Below are 21,308 nucleotides of genomic sequence, written 5' to 3' on the forward strand. Positions count from 1 at the left end.
GACCAGAAGACGTTTCTCCAGGAGGTAAGATCTTTGTCCCCATTTGCCAACTGCAGTCTTGTCTTTTTTATGGAGGCTTTGGAGCAGTGGCTTCTTCCTAGATGAGCAGCCTTTCAGATTATATTGATATAGGATATTGGATACATATCTACTTGTTTCCTCCAGCATTTTCACAAGGTCCTTTTGTTGTTATTCTGGGATTGATTTGCATTTTTTGTGCCAAAATACGTTCATCTCTAGGAGACAAAATGCATCTCCTTTCTAAGCGGTATGATGGATGTGTGGTCCCCTGATGTTTACACTTGCGTATTACTGTAATTGTTCACTAGTATGAACCTGATTTGTGAAGGTCCACAATTTTACCCCTACCCGAGTTCTTGGCTGATTTCTTTTGATTTTTCCATTATGTCAAGGAAGGAGGCAGTGAGCTCAATGGTAAGCCTTAGCATACATCCACATGTTGACTCTAATTAGGCTAATTGGCTATCAGGAGCTAATTGTCTAAAGGCTTGACATCATTTTCAAGAATTTTCCAAGCTGTTTAAATGCACAGTTAACAAAGTGTATGGAAACTTGTGACCCACTGGAATTGTGGTATAGTCAATAAAACATTGAACATTGTTGGAAAAAATTACAATAGCCCTGCACAAAACAGATGTCTTAAATTATATGCTAAAATTGTTTGTTGGTATAAAACCTATGGATGGGTTATAAAGTAAGTTTAAAAAAAAAATCACTAAGTGTATGTAAACTTCTGTCTTCAACTGTTTTACTAATTTGTAAAAAAATAAAATCAAAATCTGTTTGCTTGTTTGCCAAACCAATGTTTAAAAATATTGGTCTACCTTAAAATATAGACTGTATGTTGTATCAGGGAAAAGGGTTGTAATTGGGAGAGGCAACTGATACAAGTACATAGTTCCCATCAAGCAGCAGGTGTATACTAGGGGTAGAACACTGTAATCAATAGTCGCAATGTTTTGTACCAAACTAAGTAGGATCTCATCTAAGACCAAAAGTTCAGCATTTTCTTCTCGACTAACTTGGATAACAGTTTCATTCCCTCACTGGGTTACAGCCTTTTTCTTATAGTTTTCATCTCATTGTAGATTATGATTAGTCATGGAACATTTCTCAAAGACAAGTTTTCTGTTTTTATCTAGACCCTTCTCTGAGAAATATAGTGGTCCTAAAGACATGTATGATGCTACCAGAAAACTAAGGTGCAATGTTTATTTCTTTCCACACCCCTCTTTAAAAATCTTTTAAAACTGCACCTGTTATAATCAGTCCCACTATTGCAAAATTCTTTGCAATAAGCAAACTGTATAAAAATAACAAATAATACATAGTTAAACAAATAAATGAATAGAGCAGTATTATAAAAAATGCTAGAAAATATTGAACGTTAGTGATAAAAAAAAAAAAGACAAAAAAGAAGAACTTTAAACATAGCCAAAGGAGGAACCCTGGCTTGACCATAAACACTACCATTCCATGTCCGCCAGTGAACACTTAAGACTTGTATGGTAACATGTGGCCATTCAACCTTGCTTATATCAGAAGCCACCCCAACCCAAGACCTGCAACAAGGTGTTACGTTTCTGCTAGGGTCTCTTCCCTGTCTCAAGTGTGTTCTTTGTTTATCTATGTTTTTGTTTGTTGTGAGCACAGCAACACAAAATGGTGAAAACGAGTGCTGGGTCTCAAATAAGGACCAAAACCAGACCAGGACCCTCACTGACCTGCCTCAAAAACAGCCTCAACTAAAGCAGCTTGTCTTCGAACTCCTCAAAACATGAGCTTCAAGGCCAAAAATTAAGAACAGGCTTTAAAAGTTCAAAAGTCTCTTAAAATACTCAAAAATACTAAATAATTAGTAATTGTAACAATATTAGCAAAAAGTGCATTAAAACAAAAAAACATGAAAAATAATTAATAAACATAAATAATAATAAAATGGAAAATAAACCTAAGTAAGGGAACAAACACCGACTGTTAGCATAACGCCATTGTTTTTCAAATGTTATTTTATAAATTTTGTTTTTATTTTTGTTTAAATGTAATTAGTTTTTTGAAGTTATGTTATATTGTGATTTATAGTAAATATTTTGTAATTTTATATTATGCTTTGGATAAAGCAGGTTTGGAAAACGTATGGATGGATAAATATATGCTGTAGAGCATATGTGGAGCCCAAGGGGGCAGGGCCACTTAGTCATGCATTTGAGGTACTGGCTGTAGCAAGTATTTAAGGTAAAGCTGCTTTGGCATTTCCTTATTGATCCATTTCATTAGTTAATTGTCTAAAATTAACATTAACTTGGTCATTGATCCACATGATCCAGCTGTGCCTTGATGGAAGACATTCATTTTAGTGCAACTTTGGTCACCGTATTACAAAATAGATACAACAGTGCTAGTGAAAGTCCAAAAAAGAGCGATTAGGCTGATTTTGTGTCTAAAAGGTATGAGGTGAGATTGAACCTTTTAACTTTAAGCAAATTGATATTAAAATGTCACCTGATTAATGTGTTTAAAATCATGAAAGGAATTAATACAGTGGATCCAGGCTGTTACTTTGAAATAAACCCTTTAACAAGAAGATGGAGACATTGTTGGAAATTTGTTAAGGGATGATTATGCACCAATGTTAAAAAATGTTTCTTCACTCAAAGAACTACAAAGATATAGAATACATTACCAAATAGTGTACTGGAAAACTGGACTTTAGGACCTTCAGATCTCAATGTGATGTTATTTTGGACAATTTAGGTGATTAGGATAGATATGCTTGTTGCGCTGAATTGCCAACATTTCTAATATTCTAACTAAGGGTAACTTGTTTTTGAACCTGAACAGTAGTGTTTGTTGCATGGACGTTTTCTTTCAAAGCACTACTTATTATAATAGTCTTAAATTTCAATTGGGAGATGAAAAATTGTGATTAAATATGCACTTTGTCATTAAAAGACAAATAATCACAAAACAAGCAGTTGTTGTAAAAACCTTAAGCAGGACTGTATGTTGCCACAATGCTTTGATGCAGTGGTGAATGATTTGTTGGTTTTATGGCTTGTTAGTGTCCCAAAGAAAGGGTGTTATAGGATGCTTGGATAGTTCTTTATTTTATTAGTCTGCTGTTTCTTCCATTTGATTCATGATATTTAACACGAGATTTTAATATCTCTCTATCTTATCCTACCAACTATACTAAAACTAATATCTGTCTGTCTGTCTAAGTAATTAAGTAACTAAGGGATAAGTTTCAATTTAGGATTGTTCTATTAACTAATTCCTGGTTTTAAAGAGAGGTGACGTGTTGCACATTGAATAGTGCATACAAATAAGCATTTTACTATATTCTGCACACATGACAATACTGAACACACTAAAGTGGCATGGTCTTGATTCTATGACTTAAACAATTCACAGTGTGTGCATAAGCATTCCCTGTTTCTTTTATTGTGATCACTGTGTGAGTCACTTGTGTATGCTGTGTCTACATTCACCGGTTGGGAGTGGGAAGTGTTGGCACTGATTTTCTTTGGACACAGGAATGACTTAAAAATACCAGGGCTACCATTTACTTTTTAATTTATATGTAAATGAATAAGATATAATTCAGAATGTTTGGTCAAATTCTAAAGATTTTATGTTGTGTTCTTTCTGCAGAGAAAATGGTGGAGCAGCCTTAACACTGATTATCTCACAATGAGATTCTGACTGGATCCAGTGCAGATCTAAATTCTGAAAAAGGAATCTTAGAACACTGGTCTGGTGCAGTAACAGAGAAGAGTGAGACGCCTCATTGAACATGGCCTTCCATGAAGAGGATGACATGGAGCAAAAAACAGTCCGAATCAAAGAAGAGGAGTGTGAATGGGAATCTTTTCTCATTACGGATGAGATTCTGTGCATGAAGCAGGAAGACAGTGAGTGGGAGATAGATGATATTCCAGAGGATTCTGAACACGTGTCTGTCAGCCTTAAAATACAAAATCATGAAGCTGTAAATAATTTTAAAGAAGCAGTGTCGTCGGAAAATGGCCTCTGCTCAAGAACATGCAGGTGCTGCTCTCCCCAGCAGCATTTGGTCCATGTGAAGTCTGAATTTCTGGAGCCTGAGGATAAGAATAATGACGGAAAGTGTTGCAGGAGAGAAAAGCAAGAACAAACCTTATCTGCACTACAGACTGTAAAATGTAAGTTTTAAAAAAAAAAAAAAAGCAGTTTTGCAATTACTTCTAGATGGTAGGCAGCGCCTGCTCATTTTATTCCTTTTTCTTTCCGAATCTGTGTGACTGTTTGTATGTACATATGTATGTATGTTCGTATGTGTATATTATATATTGTGGACCACTGGGGCACATACAATCGCCCTAACTCGACACAGACAGGAAGGGACACAAGTGCAGCACACAATACACTTTTATTTGCAGCTGGGATGCCTTTCTTCCATGCTCGCCAAAGCACAACACATTAGATACACCAACGTGCAGTTCACAGTCCTTCTCTTCGTCCGTTTCTCTCTCTCTCTCTCTCTCCGCCTCCTCTCCTCTTCCAGCAAGCAACTCTGGTCATCCACCTCCTCCCAACTCTGGCTTTCAGTTATTATAATAAAAAAACATCTAGAAACAGAGACATTTCTAGAATACTTGCATACTTCTCAACTGGAGTAGTAATTTTGAACTGCCACCTTAATTCTGCAACAGCAAGTAATAAAGAACAGTGCAGGAGAAGTGCAGATGATGGCAATTCTTTTCTTGAAGGAGACTCATAATGTAATCAGTTGAAATTAAAAAGTACAGCAATGGGAGATTTAAAAAATTAAATGCAAAAGTACTTTTGCAATGCTGTATTTTAGGATATATAGTAATTGTTGTCCCTTGTACAAAGTACAGTGACACTTTCAATTGCTTATAAATAAAGATGCAACACATCACTACACTTTGGTGCTGTAACTACTTGACTGCAAAACGTCTGTCTGTCTTACTTGAAAAACTTTTAGCACACAAGTTACAACATAAACTGCCCTTGAGAGACAATGTAAGATTTGCAGTTAAATAAAAAGCTCTGTACAGTACATAGGTGGAGAGACACAACAGTATATTAAATAGTAAAATACTTTACATAAAAGAGAGTATGGTAATTGAGTTTATTTTCTTTTATACACATGGTATTGCCTTTTATACATTGTGCACATGCATACACAATGGTACTGATGACAGCAGGCAATATCTTTACAAAATAACACAAATTCTGTTTCAATATGGTTCAGTATGTACGCAAGTAGTAAGGTGCGCCTATTGGAAATGTCAAAACTCCACCCACAATGGCCACTGAGAACAAACAAGCCAGTAGGAAATGCACCCTTGCCTTGAGGAAATAGTATAGAGAATCTGTGACAAATGTGTTACTTTTGTTGTCACAAGCATGCCTCAGAAGCGTGGAAGGCACATTTTCTTAAATCAAACCTTTGCTGCTTCAAACTGGAGGTGTTCAGTAAATTTAAAGGTTTTTGAATTTGGAACCCAGTACCGTTTACCTCAATTTTAAAGTGCAGGAGCACCTATCTATCTATCGATCGATCGATCGATCAATACACTTTAGAACAAATTTCATTTAGCAAATTAGCATAAATCCATGATTGTGTTGTGAAATAATTTTTGACCTGAAAAATACCAGACTTATCCTTGAGTCCTGGGATACATTTAGATGCTCCCTTCTGTATGTAAAGCTTTAAGTGCTGCTATGTCTTTCTTGTAGTGTGGTGACCAGAACTGCACACACAACTCTAGGTGTGGTGTCATTAGTGCATTATATAGTGCGAGGATAGTGTGTTATGTTTCTGTCAGGTTTTGTTCCCTTTTTTTTAGATCATCTGTTTTTTAATTATTTCTCCTGTGGTCTTTGTCACTTTGTAATTTTTTGTTAATGCTTTTTAAGTATTCTTTATTATATATGCATTGTGTATTTTGTATGGTTATCATTGGTTCTGGGCGATATGACGATATATATCGTGGGGACGATAGACACTTTTCTATCGTCCTATTTCTCTTCTATCGTTTTTAACCTAATTTTATCAATTACTAAAGAAAATATTGCATTAAATAGGCTATGACAAATGAATGATAATGTCTTGTCGCTATGCAATGCATACTCTACCCTTTATATAAGTGATAATCAAGAATAAAAATGAACTTTTTCGCAAAGAAACTCCATCTTGTGGTTTTGTGACAGTTCAGTTAAATGTCACTTCAAAATAAAGTTGCAAAAAAAAGTATGCAATGATATTTTTGTCAAACTTTTCAGAGAATAACTGGAAACGTACTTTATTGTGGGTGGTATATCGTGATATATATCGTTATTGTGATATAAAATACCCCATATCGTGATATATGATTTTTCCATATCGCCCAGCACTAGTTATCATTGTTGACGTCCACAGCTGCTGTGTAGGTCTCTAGAATTTGGATAATTGTGTAAGTACTGTTTGGATGTTTTGCTATAATCTTTGTGGTTCCTGAATTCTGGATTATGGACTGAACGTGTTTGCTTTTGGCATACCAGCAATGCCTTGTTTTTACATGTTCCCTGTCTGGCCATTTTTTTCTTTAATTATTTAAAGAACATTTGTTTTGCCTGTCAAGTAAGTCAGGAGGTTTATGGTTAACCTCTCCCTTGAAGGACATTTTATTTTCATATCTTGTATAATTTTGAATTTTTGCCTGGACCCCTTTTTGGACCTGTTCAGGCAGTGAAGCCTGCCTTTTGAACTTGTGGCCAGGCTGTCCGAGGCAAGGCCTATATCTGAGACTGAGCCATAAAGTCCTGGTTTGATTTTAATTAATTATGACACCTGTTCACCTTGTTTTGTGCAGAAGGTTTATGGTTATCCCCTCTCTTGAAGGACATCTTTGTTTATTGTGAGCTGACATTTTGGATCGGTGCAGTCCAGGCTCCCTGGAGTGAGGCCTGTTTTTGAAGCAGACCAGTGAAGTAGTGATGTCTCATTTATTTTGAGTCCTTTTCACCCTGTCCTGTCATTTTTTGCTGTAGAATCAAAACCCAGCAGTCCTCGATTTGTACAATTTAATATTGTAGAGTAAAACCTAACATTTTCTTGCTTAAAAAATATTGCTTCTGTATATTGCTCAGGCAATGAGAAAGTTGCATTAACCAATACCCCTGAATCCTTCTAGGTTAGATTCTCTCATTTTGTTTTGATGTTCCTTTTGCCCATATGTGGCTCTTTCCACTTTTCTTCCTAAGACTGCAATTTTCCTGTTTTTGGCCAGTTCTGAATATTGTCCAGGTCTTTTTTAGTTACATTTGCTGCCTCCTTAGCACATTTACTGCCATCTGTACATTTCACAAGTTCACTAATTATGCTGGAATCTGTGTTTTTTAATATGAATTAGAACAAGTTGGGGCCAACAACAGACCCCTGAGGGGCTGGGATAATGACCTCACTCCATGCAGAGCATTCTTCTGTTATCTGTGATTCCTGTCCCATTACTGCCTTACTGTATTCTGTCATTTAAACTGATTACATTCGCAATGTCCCTGAAGAAACCAGGACTGTCACCGTCTCTATCCATCCTGCACCATTATTTACCTGACAGCTTAAAATGAGCACTCCAATTTATAAGTACATAATTGGTATTCTAGAAGTTTCTCTGTTCCTTTACAAACTTTCTAGATAACTGTGTTATTAATTACGTAAGAAAGTATGAACCGGCTTAAAGAATCCTGACGTTAATTACTGCTAGCATTTTATTAAAATAGATATGATGAACACACGCAGATGTAAACAAGACCAGGTTAGATGGTCAGCTGCTGGCTCCTTTGTCATATGCATCTCATTGTTAATTGGCAGCCGGTTAAACCAAGAAGCAATTAAAGGCAGGAACTGCAGCTGTTTAAGGCAAAAAAGCAATTAAGGATTTGAAATCTTAACGAGCGAGTTCACAAAAATATGGCTTGAGCAATAAGGGCTTCAGTAACAGTAATTGGCTTCTAATTAAGAAACTGGGCTGGAACAAAATGAAAGCCTGCACCCACTGCAGCCCCCCAGGACCACAAAAAATGAGTCAATTAACTGTTTCAGTTTTCTAATTTTAATTGACTTTTTTTGCAGCTCAATCCAGTGGATATGACTTTATCAGGTTTGCTTTCAAAGCAACCAGTTCTTTCTTGTCCTGGCTGCCTTCCTGATTGCAACTACATGCCTTAATGTCAACCCTTCCATTTTTGGATGCAGTTAATGTTATGAGGGAGGGTGATGCCCATCTCTGCATAATCAATAAATAGCAGCTAAACCAAAAAAAAAATCATATTTCCTCATTCTGTAGCAGCAATTGAGTGGACAGGTAATGAGATTCAGTAGATTGCATATGTATATTACAAGAAGCCCAGCACACTTTTGTATTTAGTGAAGGATTAAAATATCAGCCACTTTTGTTGTCTCTTTAGTTGAACCAGAATGTATCATTTACATACAGTTTCTAGTAGAAGATAATACAATTAGCACAATGAAACAATGTTTAGGATGACACTGAAAATTCACAGTATACTGTGAGAATTAATACTGCATGTGCCCAGATGGGTCATTTTCAATTAAAGTACAACAGACAGAATGCACAAAGAGTCAAATGGTTGCATAAAAGCATGCGTCTTATTTGAAACAAATAAATGAAGGTACTGTGTATCACAAGTATGGTTTTATATCTTCATATTGTGCTGTGAAAAAGTATTTCCTCCTCCCTGATTTCCTCCGTTTTTGTATATTTGTCACAGTTGGTGGTTTTAAATCTTCAGACTGAATAGGATATTAGATAGTTGTAGAAACAGTTGCATAATGTACAGCCTTGTGAAAAAGTACACCCCATGAAACACTTTATGTTGTAACACATGTCGAGCTATCAAGATATAATCTTCATTTAAACAGTATCTTGAGATAAAGGTGATTGTAATTGGGGGTGGGGGGGGGGAATACTAATTTATTCAATCATAAATAAACAGATATGCAATTTCTGCCTATGTAAGTACCCACTTGGCTCTAATAACTGGTTTTGCCCCCTCAAGTAGAAGTGTCTAGGAGGCTCTGATATTGACTGGAAGAAACTTTTACCCCTCCTCCGGATAGGTCGCCACCACAGAAAACCGGATAAAGAACAGCAGAAAAAGTAGGGGTTAGTATAGATTTCAGAGCCACCATGAATGATAATGATACTTAATGCAAATACAGAGTATCAGGATTATGCTAAAATGAAGCTATGAGAAAGCCATGTTAAAATAATGTGTTTTTAGCATTTTTTTTCATACTCCTCCGCTGTATTAGCCTGGCGAATTTCAATCGGTAAGTTATTCCAGATTTTAGGTGCATAACAGCAGAAGGCCACCTCACCACTTCTTTTAAGTTTAGCTCTTGGAATTATAAGCAGGCACTCATTTAAATATCCAAGGTTACTATTTGGAGTGTAACGTGAAAGACATTCCACAATCTAGGATGGAGCGAGATTAATTAAGACTTTGTAAGCCATAAACCATAAGCAGCATTTTACAGTCAATTCTGAATGACACAGGTAACTAGTGTTAGATAGGTTAAAACTGGATAGATGTGCTCGGATTTTCTTTTCCTAGTTAAGATTCTGGCAGCTGCATTCTGCACGAGTTGCAATCAATTGATGTCTTTTTTGGGTGGTCCTGAGAGGAGTGCGTTACAGTAATCTAGTCGAATAAAAGCAAAAGTGTGAACTAATTTCTCAGCATCTTGCAATGTTATAAGAGTTCTATCTTTTGCTGTATTTCTTAAGTGAAAAAATGCTGTCCTAGTATCTGATTAATATGTGATTTAAAATTCAGGTCAGAGTCATTAGTTACCCCTAAATTCTTTACCTTCATCTTGACTTTTAATCCTAATGCATCAAGTTTATTTCTAATATCCTCATTATAACCATTTTTGCCAATCACTAAAATTTTTGTTTTCTCCTTATTTAGTTTGAGAAAATTACTACTCATCCATTCAGAAGCACAAGTAAGACATTGTGTCAGTGAATCAAGAGAACAGCCTATTTCAAATCTCTCCACAGCATCTCGATGGGATTCAGAGCCCTGCTTTGACTTGGCCATTCCAGAACCCTAAGTTTCTTTCTTTTCAGTCATTCCTTGGTGGATTTACTGGTATGTTTAGGGTTGTTATCAAGTTTCACTTGAGCTTCATTATTCTTAAAGATGGCCTCACATTATCGGCAAGCAGCCACTAGTACATCAAAGAATTCCTAAGGAATTCTGTGGTAGTGAGCTGCCCATACCCTGATATAGAAATGCAGAACATTTCCCCCACCACGCTTTATACTTGGTAGCAGGTTCCTTTGTATTGTGGCCAGACAACTCTATCTTTGCCTCCTCTGTCCCAGAGCATATTATTACAGAAGTCCGGGTCTTTGATGTTCACATGAAATCTTTAGTCTCACCTTAATGTTCTTTCTAGTTTTCCTCTGGGCACACTTCCCATGTTGATCTAATTTTGCAGCCACTTTCTAATGGCAGAGTCATGCATTGTGACATCAACAGTGGCAAGAACCACCTGCAGATCCCATGAGGAGGTTCTGTGCTTCTTAAAGCATTCTTTTAGCAATTAATTGGGTTAACTTCACCTGGAAAATTCAACAGTTGTTTCAAATTGTGTCCATTTGTAGGTGATCTTCTGGTCAGTGGAATGGTTGATTTCCAATTCTTTGGAGATGATCTTAAATTCTTATCCCAGACTCATAGGAATCTATAACCTTTGTGTAGGCCCCAGAGTGCACTTTGTTTCTTGGCATGATGGTAACATACAGGTGTGTCTCAATAAATTAGAATGTCATCAAAAAGTTGATTTTATTTCAGTAAATCAATTCAAAAAGTGAAACTTGTATATTATATAGATTCATTACACATAGAGTGATATATTTCAAGTGTTTATTTCTTTTCATTTTGCAGATTATGGCTTATAGCTGATGAAAACCCAAAATTCAGTATCTCAGAAAATTTGAATATTTTGAAAAAGTTCAATATTGTCGACTCCTGGTGTCCCGGTCCACTCAGCTAAGTAACCCAAAATACCTGCAAAGGTGTCCTGAGCTTTTAAATGGTTTCTCAGCATGGTTCAGTAGGCCACACAATCAGACTGCTGACTTGTCAGTTGTCCAGAAGACAGTTATTGACATCCTCCCTCTACTAGGAGGCTAAGCCACAAAAGGTCATTGCTAAAGAAGCTGGCTGTTCAGAGTGCTGTATCCATGCATAATAAAGGAAAGTTGAGTGGAAGGAAAAAATGTGGCAGGAAAAGTTGCACAAGCAACAGGGATAACCGCAGCCTTGAGGAGATTGTGAAGCACAGCTCATTCAAGAATTTCAGGGAGATTGACAAGGAGTGAACTGTGGCTGGTATCAGAGCTTCAAGAGCCACCACACACAGACATGTGTATCTGGTACATGGGCTACAACTGTCGTAGCATTCCTGAACCAGAGGACCTGGACAAAGGAGAAAATGGACTGGACTGTTGCTCAAGTCCTCTTTTTCAGATGAAAATCAATTTTGCATTTCCTTTTGGAATTCAAGGTCCCAGATTCTGGAGGAAGAGTGGAAAGGCACAGAACCCAGGTTGCTTGAGGTCTAGTGTCAGTCCACATCCACAGTCAGTGATGATTTGGGGAGCTGTGTCTTCTGCTGGTGTTGGTCCACTGTGTTTTACCAAGTCCAAAGTCAGCACAGCCAACTATTAGGAAATTTTAGAGCTTCCCTCTGCTGGCAAGCTTTATGGAGATGCTGATTTCATTTTCAAGTGGAGACTGCCCACACTGCCAAAAGTACCAGTACCTGGTTTAATGACCATGGTGTCACTGTGCTTGATTGGCCAGAAAACTCACCTGACCTAACCCCATAGAGAATCTATGGAGTATTGTCAAGAGGAAAATGAGAGACACCAGACCCAGCAATGAAGATGAGCTGAAGGCCGCTATCAAAACATCCTGGGCTTCCATAACAACTCGGCAGTGCCACAGGCTGATTGCGTCCATGCCACACCGTATTGATGCAGTAATTCAAGCAAAAGGAGCCCCGACCAAGTGTTGTGTGTACATGGACAAGAGTTTTCAGTAGGCCAACATTTCTGTATTAAAAATAATTTTTTATTAGTCTTATGTAATAATCTAATTTTCTGAGATACTGAAGTTTGAGTTTATTACCTGTAAGCCATAATCAACAAAATGAAAATAAATAAATGCTTGAAATACATCACTCTGTGTGTAATGAATCTATACAATATGACTTTTACTTTTTGAATTGAATTACTGAAATAAATTAACTTTTCGATGATATCCTAACTTACTGAGATGCACCTGTATACTTCATTACAAGCTAAGTGTCTGAGATTTAAATAGAACTGGTCAGACAAGGTTCTCTCTAATGATGTGCTAATCATTTGCACCTCACTTTAATTTTATGTATTTGACATAATGATAAATGAAGTCATGGAGAATTGCAGGCCTTTTCAGCCTTATTTGTAGTCAGTGTTCATGAGACAGAGTCAAAATGGGATTCTTGGGAGAGGAGCAAAGTGGAAACCTCTGTTATCCAAGAGGAACATCAATGCAAAGAAACAGATGGATGATATCTGTGCCTTTTTGGAATAGTGATTTATGGATAGACAGACAGAGCTCATCAGATGACACAGGGCTCACGAAGTCTGCCGTGCAGAAGTAAGCACATCTGGTCTATAATAAAACATGGGGGTGCCAATGTGATGGGGTGGGGTTGCTTTTGGAGACTTGCTATTTTTGAAGAAACCAGGAACTATGCCCTTTAGCAGAAAAAGTTTAAAAAGAGCGTCTGGTAATCGATTTGTGGCCTGAGGCTGAAACATAACTGGATAATGCAGCATGAACATAAGCCAAAACACAAGAGCAAGTTTACAAGTGAATGTCTCAGATGAAACCAAATTAAAGTTTGAAGAGGCCTGGTAAGATCCACATTAATAATGTCCAAAACTGTTGGAAAATCAAAATGAAAATCTTAGACATAAATGTATCGCCATGTAACACAGAAGAATGCTTGCTGCATTCCAATGAAAATGCCTGTATCGATGCTGAGGCAAAGAAACTGAAAAATATCAAAGATTGGAGTCCAATTAAAAGCAGAAGCTGTTTTGGAAAAACGCCTTCAGCCGCAGGGTTTTCAAAGAACAGAATTTGAAAACCACTGAAGTGAAGTGCACACCGTGAAATTGGTTAATCAGGTATTGGAAATACAAGCAATAGTCTCTTTATTATTATGCATCCGTTTATCCATCTATCCCATCGAGCAATGGTCACAAGGCAGGAGCAATACCTGCAATGGCATCCTGTCCATCACATGGTGAACACACACTCCCACACCAGAATCCATTTAGCAGTGCCAGTCCAACTAAAGTGCATGTCTTTTGGACTTTAGGAGGAACCCCCTGACAAACATGGGCAGAGCATGCAAAGTCCGCATAGAGAGCACCTGGGTTGCAAACACTACTTTCCCTGTGGCAAGGCAGCTGTGTCTTAAATTAACATTATTTACACTTGCAGTCCCTATGTTTGTTGACTGCTCAAGTGTGTTAAAGCTGCCGAATACTACATCCTGCCAGAAAAAAAACAGAATGGTATGGATACCAATACAAGTCTTAATTTCACTCGCCATATTTTATTTTGCATTCTTTAGATATTTTTTATATTACTCTACTGATTAAATTTTTCTGCAGCAAGTTTATTTTGGCTAAATATACAGTAATTGTAAGTATCGTTTATGCAAAATGTAAATAATTATTTAATGTTAGAATAGCAGAGATAACAAAATAGTTATCAGTCAGTCTAGATAGATAGATACTTTATTAATCCCAAGGGGAAATTCACATAATCCAGAAGCAGTATACTGATACAAAGAAACAATATTAAATTAAATAGTAATAAAAATGAAAAAAATAAAAAAAAAGAAAGGAGACAATAACTGAGTAATGTTCGCATTTACTCCCCCAGGTGGAATTGAAGAGTCGCATAGTGTGGGGGAGGAACGATCTCCTCAGTCTGTCAGTGGAACAGGACAGTGACAAAAGTCTGTCACTGAAGCTACTCCTCTGTCTGGAGATGGCACTGTTCAGTGGATGCAGTGGATTATTCATGATTGACAGGAGTTTGCTTAGTGCCCGTCGCTCTGCCACAGATGTTAAACTGTCCAACTTTAATCCTACAATACAGCCTGCCTTCTTAACAAGTTTGTCCAGGCGTGAGGCGTCTTTCATCTTTATGCTGCTACCCCAGCACACCACCGCGTAGAAGAGGGTACTCGCCACAACTGTCTGGTAGAACATCTGCAGCATCTTACTGCAGATGTTGAAGGATGCCAACCTTCTCAGAAAGTATAGTCTGCTCTGACCTTTCTTACATAGAGCATCAGTATTGGCAGTCCAGTCCAATTTGTCATCCAGCTGCACTCCCAGATATTTATAGGTCTGCACCCTCTGCACACAGTCACCTCTGATGATCACGGGGTCCATGAGGGACCTGGGCCTCCTAAAATCCACCACCAGCTCCTTGGTTTTGCTGGTGTTAAGGTGTAAGTAGTTTGAGTTGCACCATTTAACAAAGTCCTTGATTAGCTTCATGTACTCCTCCTCCTGCCCACTCCTGATGCAGCCCACAATAGCAGTGTGATCAGCGAACTTTTGCACTTTTTTTTTCTACTAATAATGTATAAACTACTGGAAACAAAAAAAAAAAAAAAATGTTTGTGCTTGTGACATTTAAAGAGTGCCCAGAATATTATCACCATGCTTTCTAAACTATTACTTTTTCATCCAAACATTCTTCCATTCCACCTGTGGAGTCTGAAACCCCGCAAAATTGTGTAAAGTTTAAACAAAGGGAGACCCTTCCATTTAAAACGGTGAATTTCAAGTCCTGAAACACTGAAGAAGGAAGCGATTAGCTCCGTGAAATGGACAACTGTAGGGAAATGCAGTGTGGGAAGGTCCACCTCAAAGCCAAAGTGGTGAAAAAATAACCACAATGACAGTCAAGATTTATATAATAATTTTGTACTTTGCTTGTATTAAAGAAACTTTCAGCATACAATCCATATCAGGCTCTGTGGGGAAAATCCCATTGAAATTTGGCGCAGTGAACACCACTGCAATGAGGATATTTCTTTCCCTCTCTGTTAATTGATGCGCTTATGGTGCTCCTGCTATTATTCATGTGCTGTGTAAAAGTTTAGAAAGTGGAAGAATACAAAGGACTTCAATCTTACAGGCTGAGCAGGTCGGCTGTTGTGGTACTCCAGCATGGCTGTGGTCTAGTGATTGTGGGGTTCTCGATGCACTTCGATAAATTTGAGTTAATAATGCTTTGGTACTTTAAACCAACCAGAGTTTAAGTAGGTACTTCATCTTTTTCCTCATTTAAAATCTCTAGAAACAAAGAACTATCTCACTGCTTCTAGCAGCAGAGCCCAAGAAATTATTTCTTGCAGACTGTGACAACATAATGGTGAAATAGAAAAAAAGCAAGAATATCTACTATATAATAAAACACTAAGGTCTGTGTGCCAATCCATCAGAGCAACCTGATTGGTAAGATTAGCTTTAGTGCTGCAACAAAAGACTGTGAGTGCAAGATGCATGCTAAGATAGTCTCCTTCAAAGATGGCAAGCATTAAACCGGACAGGAGGTGAGAAAGGTGCCTTGAAAATAAGGAGATCATGAAAGTTCAGCTTTATAGGAGCACACTTGAGAGCTGGAGCACCGTTGAAGAGATGTTTCCATAAACACTCATATGAAGAAGTCACTGAAGGTACACATAGGGCAAGAGTTAGCAAATATTTTGTATTCATTCTGTTTCCTGACTGCAACAGGTACTGTGGCTAGTAATATATAAAGTCAAGTTTGTGTGCCGAGTATTCAGATCCACACCGTTGAACCTGTCAACACCAGTTTTTGTAATATATTTTTCAATAGTACAATGGAACACTTGATGCCAACACCCCAGGCTGCAGTAGGTACCCCTGCTTGTTTTTGCCCAGTATACAAATCCAAACTGTTGAATTTGCAGTACTTTCAGAAAGTATTCAGACCCTGTGATTATTGATTACGTTTTCTATGTTGTAGCTTTATACTAAAATCATTTTAAGTTCATTTTTTCCCCCTCGTCCATCCTGGAGTTTTGTTGGGTTTAATATGACATGCTTCAGACACTTGGGTTTGGGTTTATTTTGTGCCATTTTTCTCTGCACAGCCCATCCAAGTTCTAACACATGAGATGGGGTCCCTTGGCAGACAGCTATTTTCGGGTACAGTATCTCCAGAGATGTCTGATTGGTGGTGCAACTCAAGGACATTCACAGAGTTGTCCCTAAGTCACTCCCATATTATGTCTTAGTGTTGTGTCCGTTTGAATGGTGAACCTTTGGCTCATTGTGATGTTAAAGTGCCAATTTTTCCATTAAGGATGTCTCTGTACTTTGCTCTTTTAGATTTCCCTCAATCCTGTGAGATCCAATAGTGAGAGCTAGGTTGAGAAAAGACGTGATGATTAGTGAGCAGCAGGGTGGTTTTATACCAAGAAAGAGCACAACAGATGTGATGTTTGCTCTAAGGGTGTTGATGGAGAAGTACAGAGAAGGCCAGAAATAGATTCATGTGGACCTGGAGAAAGCATATGACAGGGTGCGTTGAGAGGAGTTGTTATATTGTATGAAGAAGTTGGGAGTGGCCGAGAAGTATGTAAGAGTTGTACAGGATATTTACGAGGGAAGTGCGACAGTGGTGAGGTCTGTGTTAGGAGTGACAGATGCAAAGTGGAGGTGGGATTACATCAAGGATCGGCTCTGAGCCCTTTCTTATTTGCAATGGTGATGGACAGGTTGACAGATGAGATTAGACAGGAGTCCCCGTGGACTATGATGTTTGCTGATGACATTGTGATCTGTAGTGATAGTAGGGAGCAGGTTGAGGAGACCCTGGAGAAGTGGAGATATGCTCTGGAGAGATGAGGAATGAAGGTCAGTAGGAACAAAACAGAATACATGTATGTGAATGAGAGGGGGGTCAGTGGAATGGGGAGGATGCAGGGAGTAGAGTTGACAAAGGTGGGTTGGTTTAAATACTAAATACTTGGGATCAAAAGTAAAGAGTAGCAGGGATTGTGGAAGAAACGTGGAAAAGAGATTGCAGGCAGGGTGAAGTAGATGGAGAAGAATGTCGGCAAGAGTGAAAGGGAAGGTTTACAGGACAGTAGTGAGACCAACTATGTTATATGGGCTGGAGACAGTGGCACTGACCAGAAAGCAGGTGGCAGAGTTAAAGATGTTAAGATTTGCATTGGGTGGGACGAGGATGGACATGATTAGAAATGAGTACATTAGAAGGTCAGTTTAGGTTGGATGGTTTTGAGACAAAGTCAGAGAGGCGAGATTGTGTTGGTTTGGACATGTGCAGAGGAGAGATGATGGGTATATTGGGAGAAGGGTTCTAAGGATAGACCTGCCAGGTAAGGGGAACAGAGAGAACATGCAGGTGATGGTTGTAACAGACCAAGATGCAGAGGACAGGAATATATGGAAAAAGATGGTCTGCTGTGGTGACCCCAAATGGTAGCAGGCAAAAGAAGAAGATTAGTGTAAAGCTGCAAGATAACAAAATATGAAGGGGTCTGAATACTTTCTGAAGGTAGTCTGATCTCCAGTCCTTTTTGAAATGTATTTGGTGTCATCACCCTGTGCAGCACCAGGTACCCCACATATGTACACTTTAATAAAGAAATCCAAGCAGTGTAATACTACTGCTAAATATGATGATTGTTTTATTCCTTCTATTCATCAATTATCCTAACCTCTTGCTTCATCCTCAGCATGGTCATTGAGATTTTAATTAATGTTAATAAAAATAAAATGCATGAAAGTGTCATATTTCATAAGCAAGTTTAAAGTGTATTAAATACCCAGTGACATATTGATATGATGGAACTTTAGTTACTGGCTGCAAAGACAAATCCAGAAAAGTTGCTGTGGACTTGTCAAGGAAAGAGTAGACATGATGCACAACAGGAGTATCAAACTCTGAAGGATTAACCACAGTGGCAGCAGGTTTTCATTCTAGCCACATTTTAAATTAATAACCAATTACAGCTGCTAATTGAACCTTAATTACATTTGACTTGCCTAACTGATTGTCCTTTAATAGGCAGCCAAACAATGAACAAATGTAAAGCAAACCAACAGATGGGGTCTCAACCTGTCATGCAGGGGACAACAGTTTCACTCCAACCAATCTCCTGTTTAGTTGTTAGTGAAACATGCTGTTTAATTCTAGATAGATAGATAGATACTTTATTAATCCCAAGGGGAAATTCACAAATTTTAATTTCTAAGGAGTGTCAATACTCCCATTCTTTCATTTCCAAAACAAATTTCCTTTTTTTTCCAGAGATCACTATCCAAATGCTTTCCAGAACACGAGATTGATATTTCTCAGACATTTCTTCTCAGATATTGTATGAAAGACAAATGGGATGTAAGTTAGCTGGTCATCTGCTGGCTTGCTTTGCATCGCTTTATTGATCAGGTGCTTTTTAAAGAGAAAAAAAATGAAACCATGAGTGCAAGTCAATTAAAATTAAGGTGATGTTGTCTGTTCTGTTAGCAGCACTAATTGGTTACTAACTTAGAAAGTGGCCAGAATTAAAACCTGCAGCCACAGTAGCTCCCTAGCATCTCAATTCAACACCTTTGATGTAAGAAAATCGGCACTTTCTGAACAGTGCACTACTTGGAGGTTATCTTATAAGGAATCACTCTGTTACTCCGATGCTTTTAAAGCACTTCATTGGAATGGAAGTGAGTGCCACAATCAGACTGCTTGGCCTGCAAACCTTGAGTACTGGGCTAATTATTGACTGTTTCCACAGCTCAGGTGATCAGTTAGAAAGCAAATGAAGAACTGGACAGAGCTGGTTGAAGCAGGACATCAAGAGCCACAAGCTTCACAGCCTTCCTGGGTCTGTCCTTGTCCGCTCCTTTTGGGTACTGAAATCATTGTTTTCAAATCCTGTTTTACAAAAAAAAAAAAAAAATGAAACAATTGATTTACTAGCAAGAGCCGGTGGTCTTTGTGTTGAATGGTCACCTTGTTTATGCAATCATTTTCAGACTTTTATAGACCTGCTTTGGATTGGTATTATTAAACCACCTCTTGTTTTTTTCATGCTTCCTCCTTGGTTTATATTTAAACTTCTTTTGTTGAATTTTAATTAATAAATTACTGTAATTTAGGTTATTATTTATACTATTTGTCTAATTATGTTTTCTGGGCCAGTTTTATTTGGTCTTTTATTTGGTTTCTGTGTGGGTAATCTTGCTCCCTGATTTTGCTTGTGTTTTATGGGTGCACCACACCCAAGTGGCAGAGCCGCCATTACCTCACCACTAAGGAACTGCCCCTGGCTTATAAAGATCAGGCTGGGAAAGCAAGTTCCTGATGTATTTTCTCCATCTTGATTTTTGTACTGGGGCTTGGTCACTGTGGATTGCCTTTTAGCCAGAACCTTTTGTATTTTTTCTTTTTTTTCACCATTGTTAAGTGCTTTCCCACTGTAGGAACTTTGTTCTCAGGAACAAATGGAATTCTTGTATGGTGCTGTCCCTGTCCATTTGTGTTGCATTTTCTCTGTGCAACACAAACTGTAACCTTTATGCGAAATAGTGACATGAGGTTCAGGTGTTGACATTATTTCGATACGCAGTACTACTGCTAAACAATGGAGAATGAGGTGTAGTTGTTTCTTGTGCTGTATGTTATCACAAATATTTATAAATATTAATAGAGAATTGATTTAAAGGATTAGTCAACATGGTTAAAAAAAGTAAAACTGGAAGGCAACAAACTTGACCATAAGTTAACCCTTAAACTACCACATACTTGGGGGTTAATGCACTCCTGGATGCCAAATACTTTTTTGCTGCAATTTTTAAGGAAACGTCACAATTCACCACGAAAAAGTGAATTTTAATGGAACACATTCTTTTCATGCAAAGAGCATCGTAAATTACTGCAACACTGATCATTTTACACACAATGAACTGTATAAAAACTACTGAAACAATCTCTTATTATATGTACAAGGTGCAACTGACATCATTGATGAAATTCAATAAATCACTGAGCCAACTGCGCTTGAACTGTCTGGCACGGAAGCACACAGAGCCCAAAGCTGATGCTAGCAGGCCAGTCTAGTGCAGCGGCTGAATTCCAGGGACAGTGATGCTGATACGCTAGGGAGCAGCAGAGGTCATGACCTGGCTGCTCAACGAATATAATGGTACAGACTGATCAGCTCCAGCATGATATCAAGTTGCACTGGGAACCATCTATAGCCAGTTGCAGCGTTCAATAAATGTACATTGCTGAATGTACTTGGCTCTGGTGTGCTGACAAATTGCACTGGGAACAGACTATAGCTGGTTGTGGCATTCAACGAATGTATGTCGCTGAATATACTCAGCTCCGGGGTGCTGGTAAATTGCATTGGGAACCGACTATAGCCAGTTCCGGTGGTTAAAGGGTTAAAAAAAAAAAAATTAAAAAAAACATGAAGGAAATGTGGAATGGGATGACAACTATCACTGGCTACAAACAGGCTGTTAAACATGCAGAGGAAGGTAATAAGAACAGAGCTAAAAAACTGAACCAGTTCTTCAACAGGTTTGACACATTCTTGTCAGTCCAGCTCTCCCCCAACACTGCTAGCCCCTGTGCAAGGTGAGGACGATCCAGAATCCCATCTGCATCATGCAAGACCTACAGTGACATTAACGCCTGTGATCTCCAGCCCCCTTCCACTTCCTGGAATGTGTCTCTGATGATCAAGTGAGGAGAGAGCTGGGAAAACTCTTAAGTAAACAAGGCTTCAGGGTCAGAAGGAATCATCCCCAGGGTGCTGAAAACATGTGCCAGCCAGCTCTGTGGGGGTCCTTCAGGACCCGTTCTTCCTTTCCTTGAATTTAGAAAATGTTCCCCAGCTATGGAAAGCATCTTGTGCAGTCCCAGTGCAAAAGAAAGGGCATTCCAGTTGCTCCTACTTCATACATCTTGAAGACATTTGAGATACTAGTCTTAAAACAGCTACGACCCCTGGTCTCAGAACATCTTCATCCTCTTCAGTTTGCCCATTAGACACGTATAGGTGTGGAGGATGCTCTCATCTACATGCTCCATAGAGTCTTCTCAAACCTGGACAAAGC

At 38.3% G+C, this 21,308-nt stretch overlaps 1 protein-coding gene across 3 annotated transcripts in view; it reads left to right on the forward strand.

The window, feature by feature from the left end:
- Positions 1 to 21,308, forward strand: part of LOC120528058 (zinc finger protein 32-like) — a 43,419-nt gene that overhangs the window by 16,125 nt on the left and 5,986 nt on the right. For all 3 annotated transcript variants that reach the window (XM_039752046.1, XM_039752048.1, XM_039752047.1), the window contains exon 2: positions 3,676 to 4,205. In XM_039752046.1, coding sequence (XP_039607980.1) covers positions 3,818 to 4,205 — 388 coding nt within the window. In that variant the 5' untranslated portion in view covers positions 3,676 to 3,817. The remainder of the gene's footprint in view (positions 1 to 3,675; positions 4,206 to 21,308) is intronic.

The sequence above is a fragment of the Polypterus senegalus genome, chromosome 4 (assembly GCF_016835505.1).
Source record: "Polypterus senegalus isolate Bchr_013 chromosome 4, ASM1683550v1, whole genome shotgun sequence".
Taxonomy (NCBI): Eukaryota; Metazoa; Chordata; class Cladistia; order Polypteriformes; family Polypteridae; genus Polypterus; species Polypterus senegalus.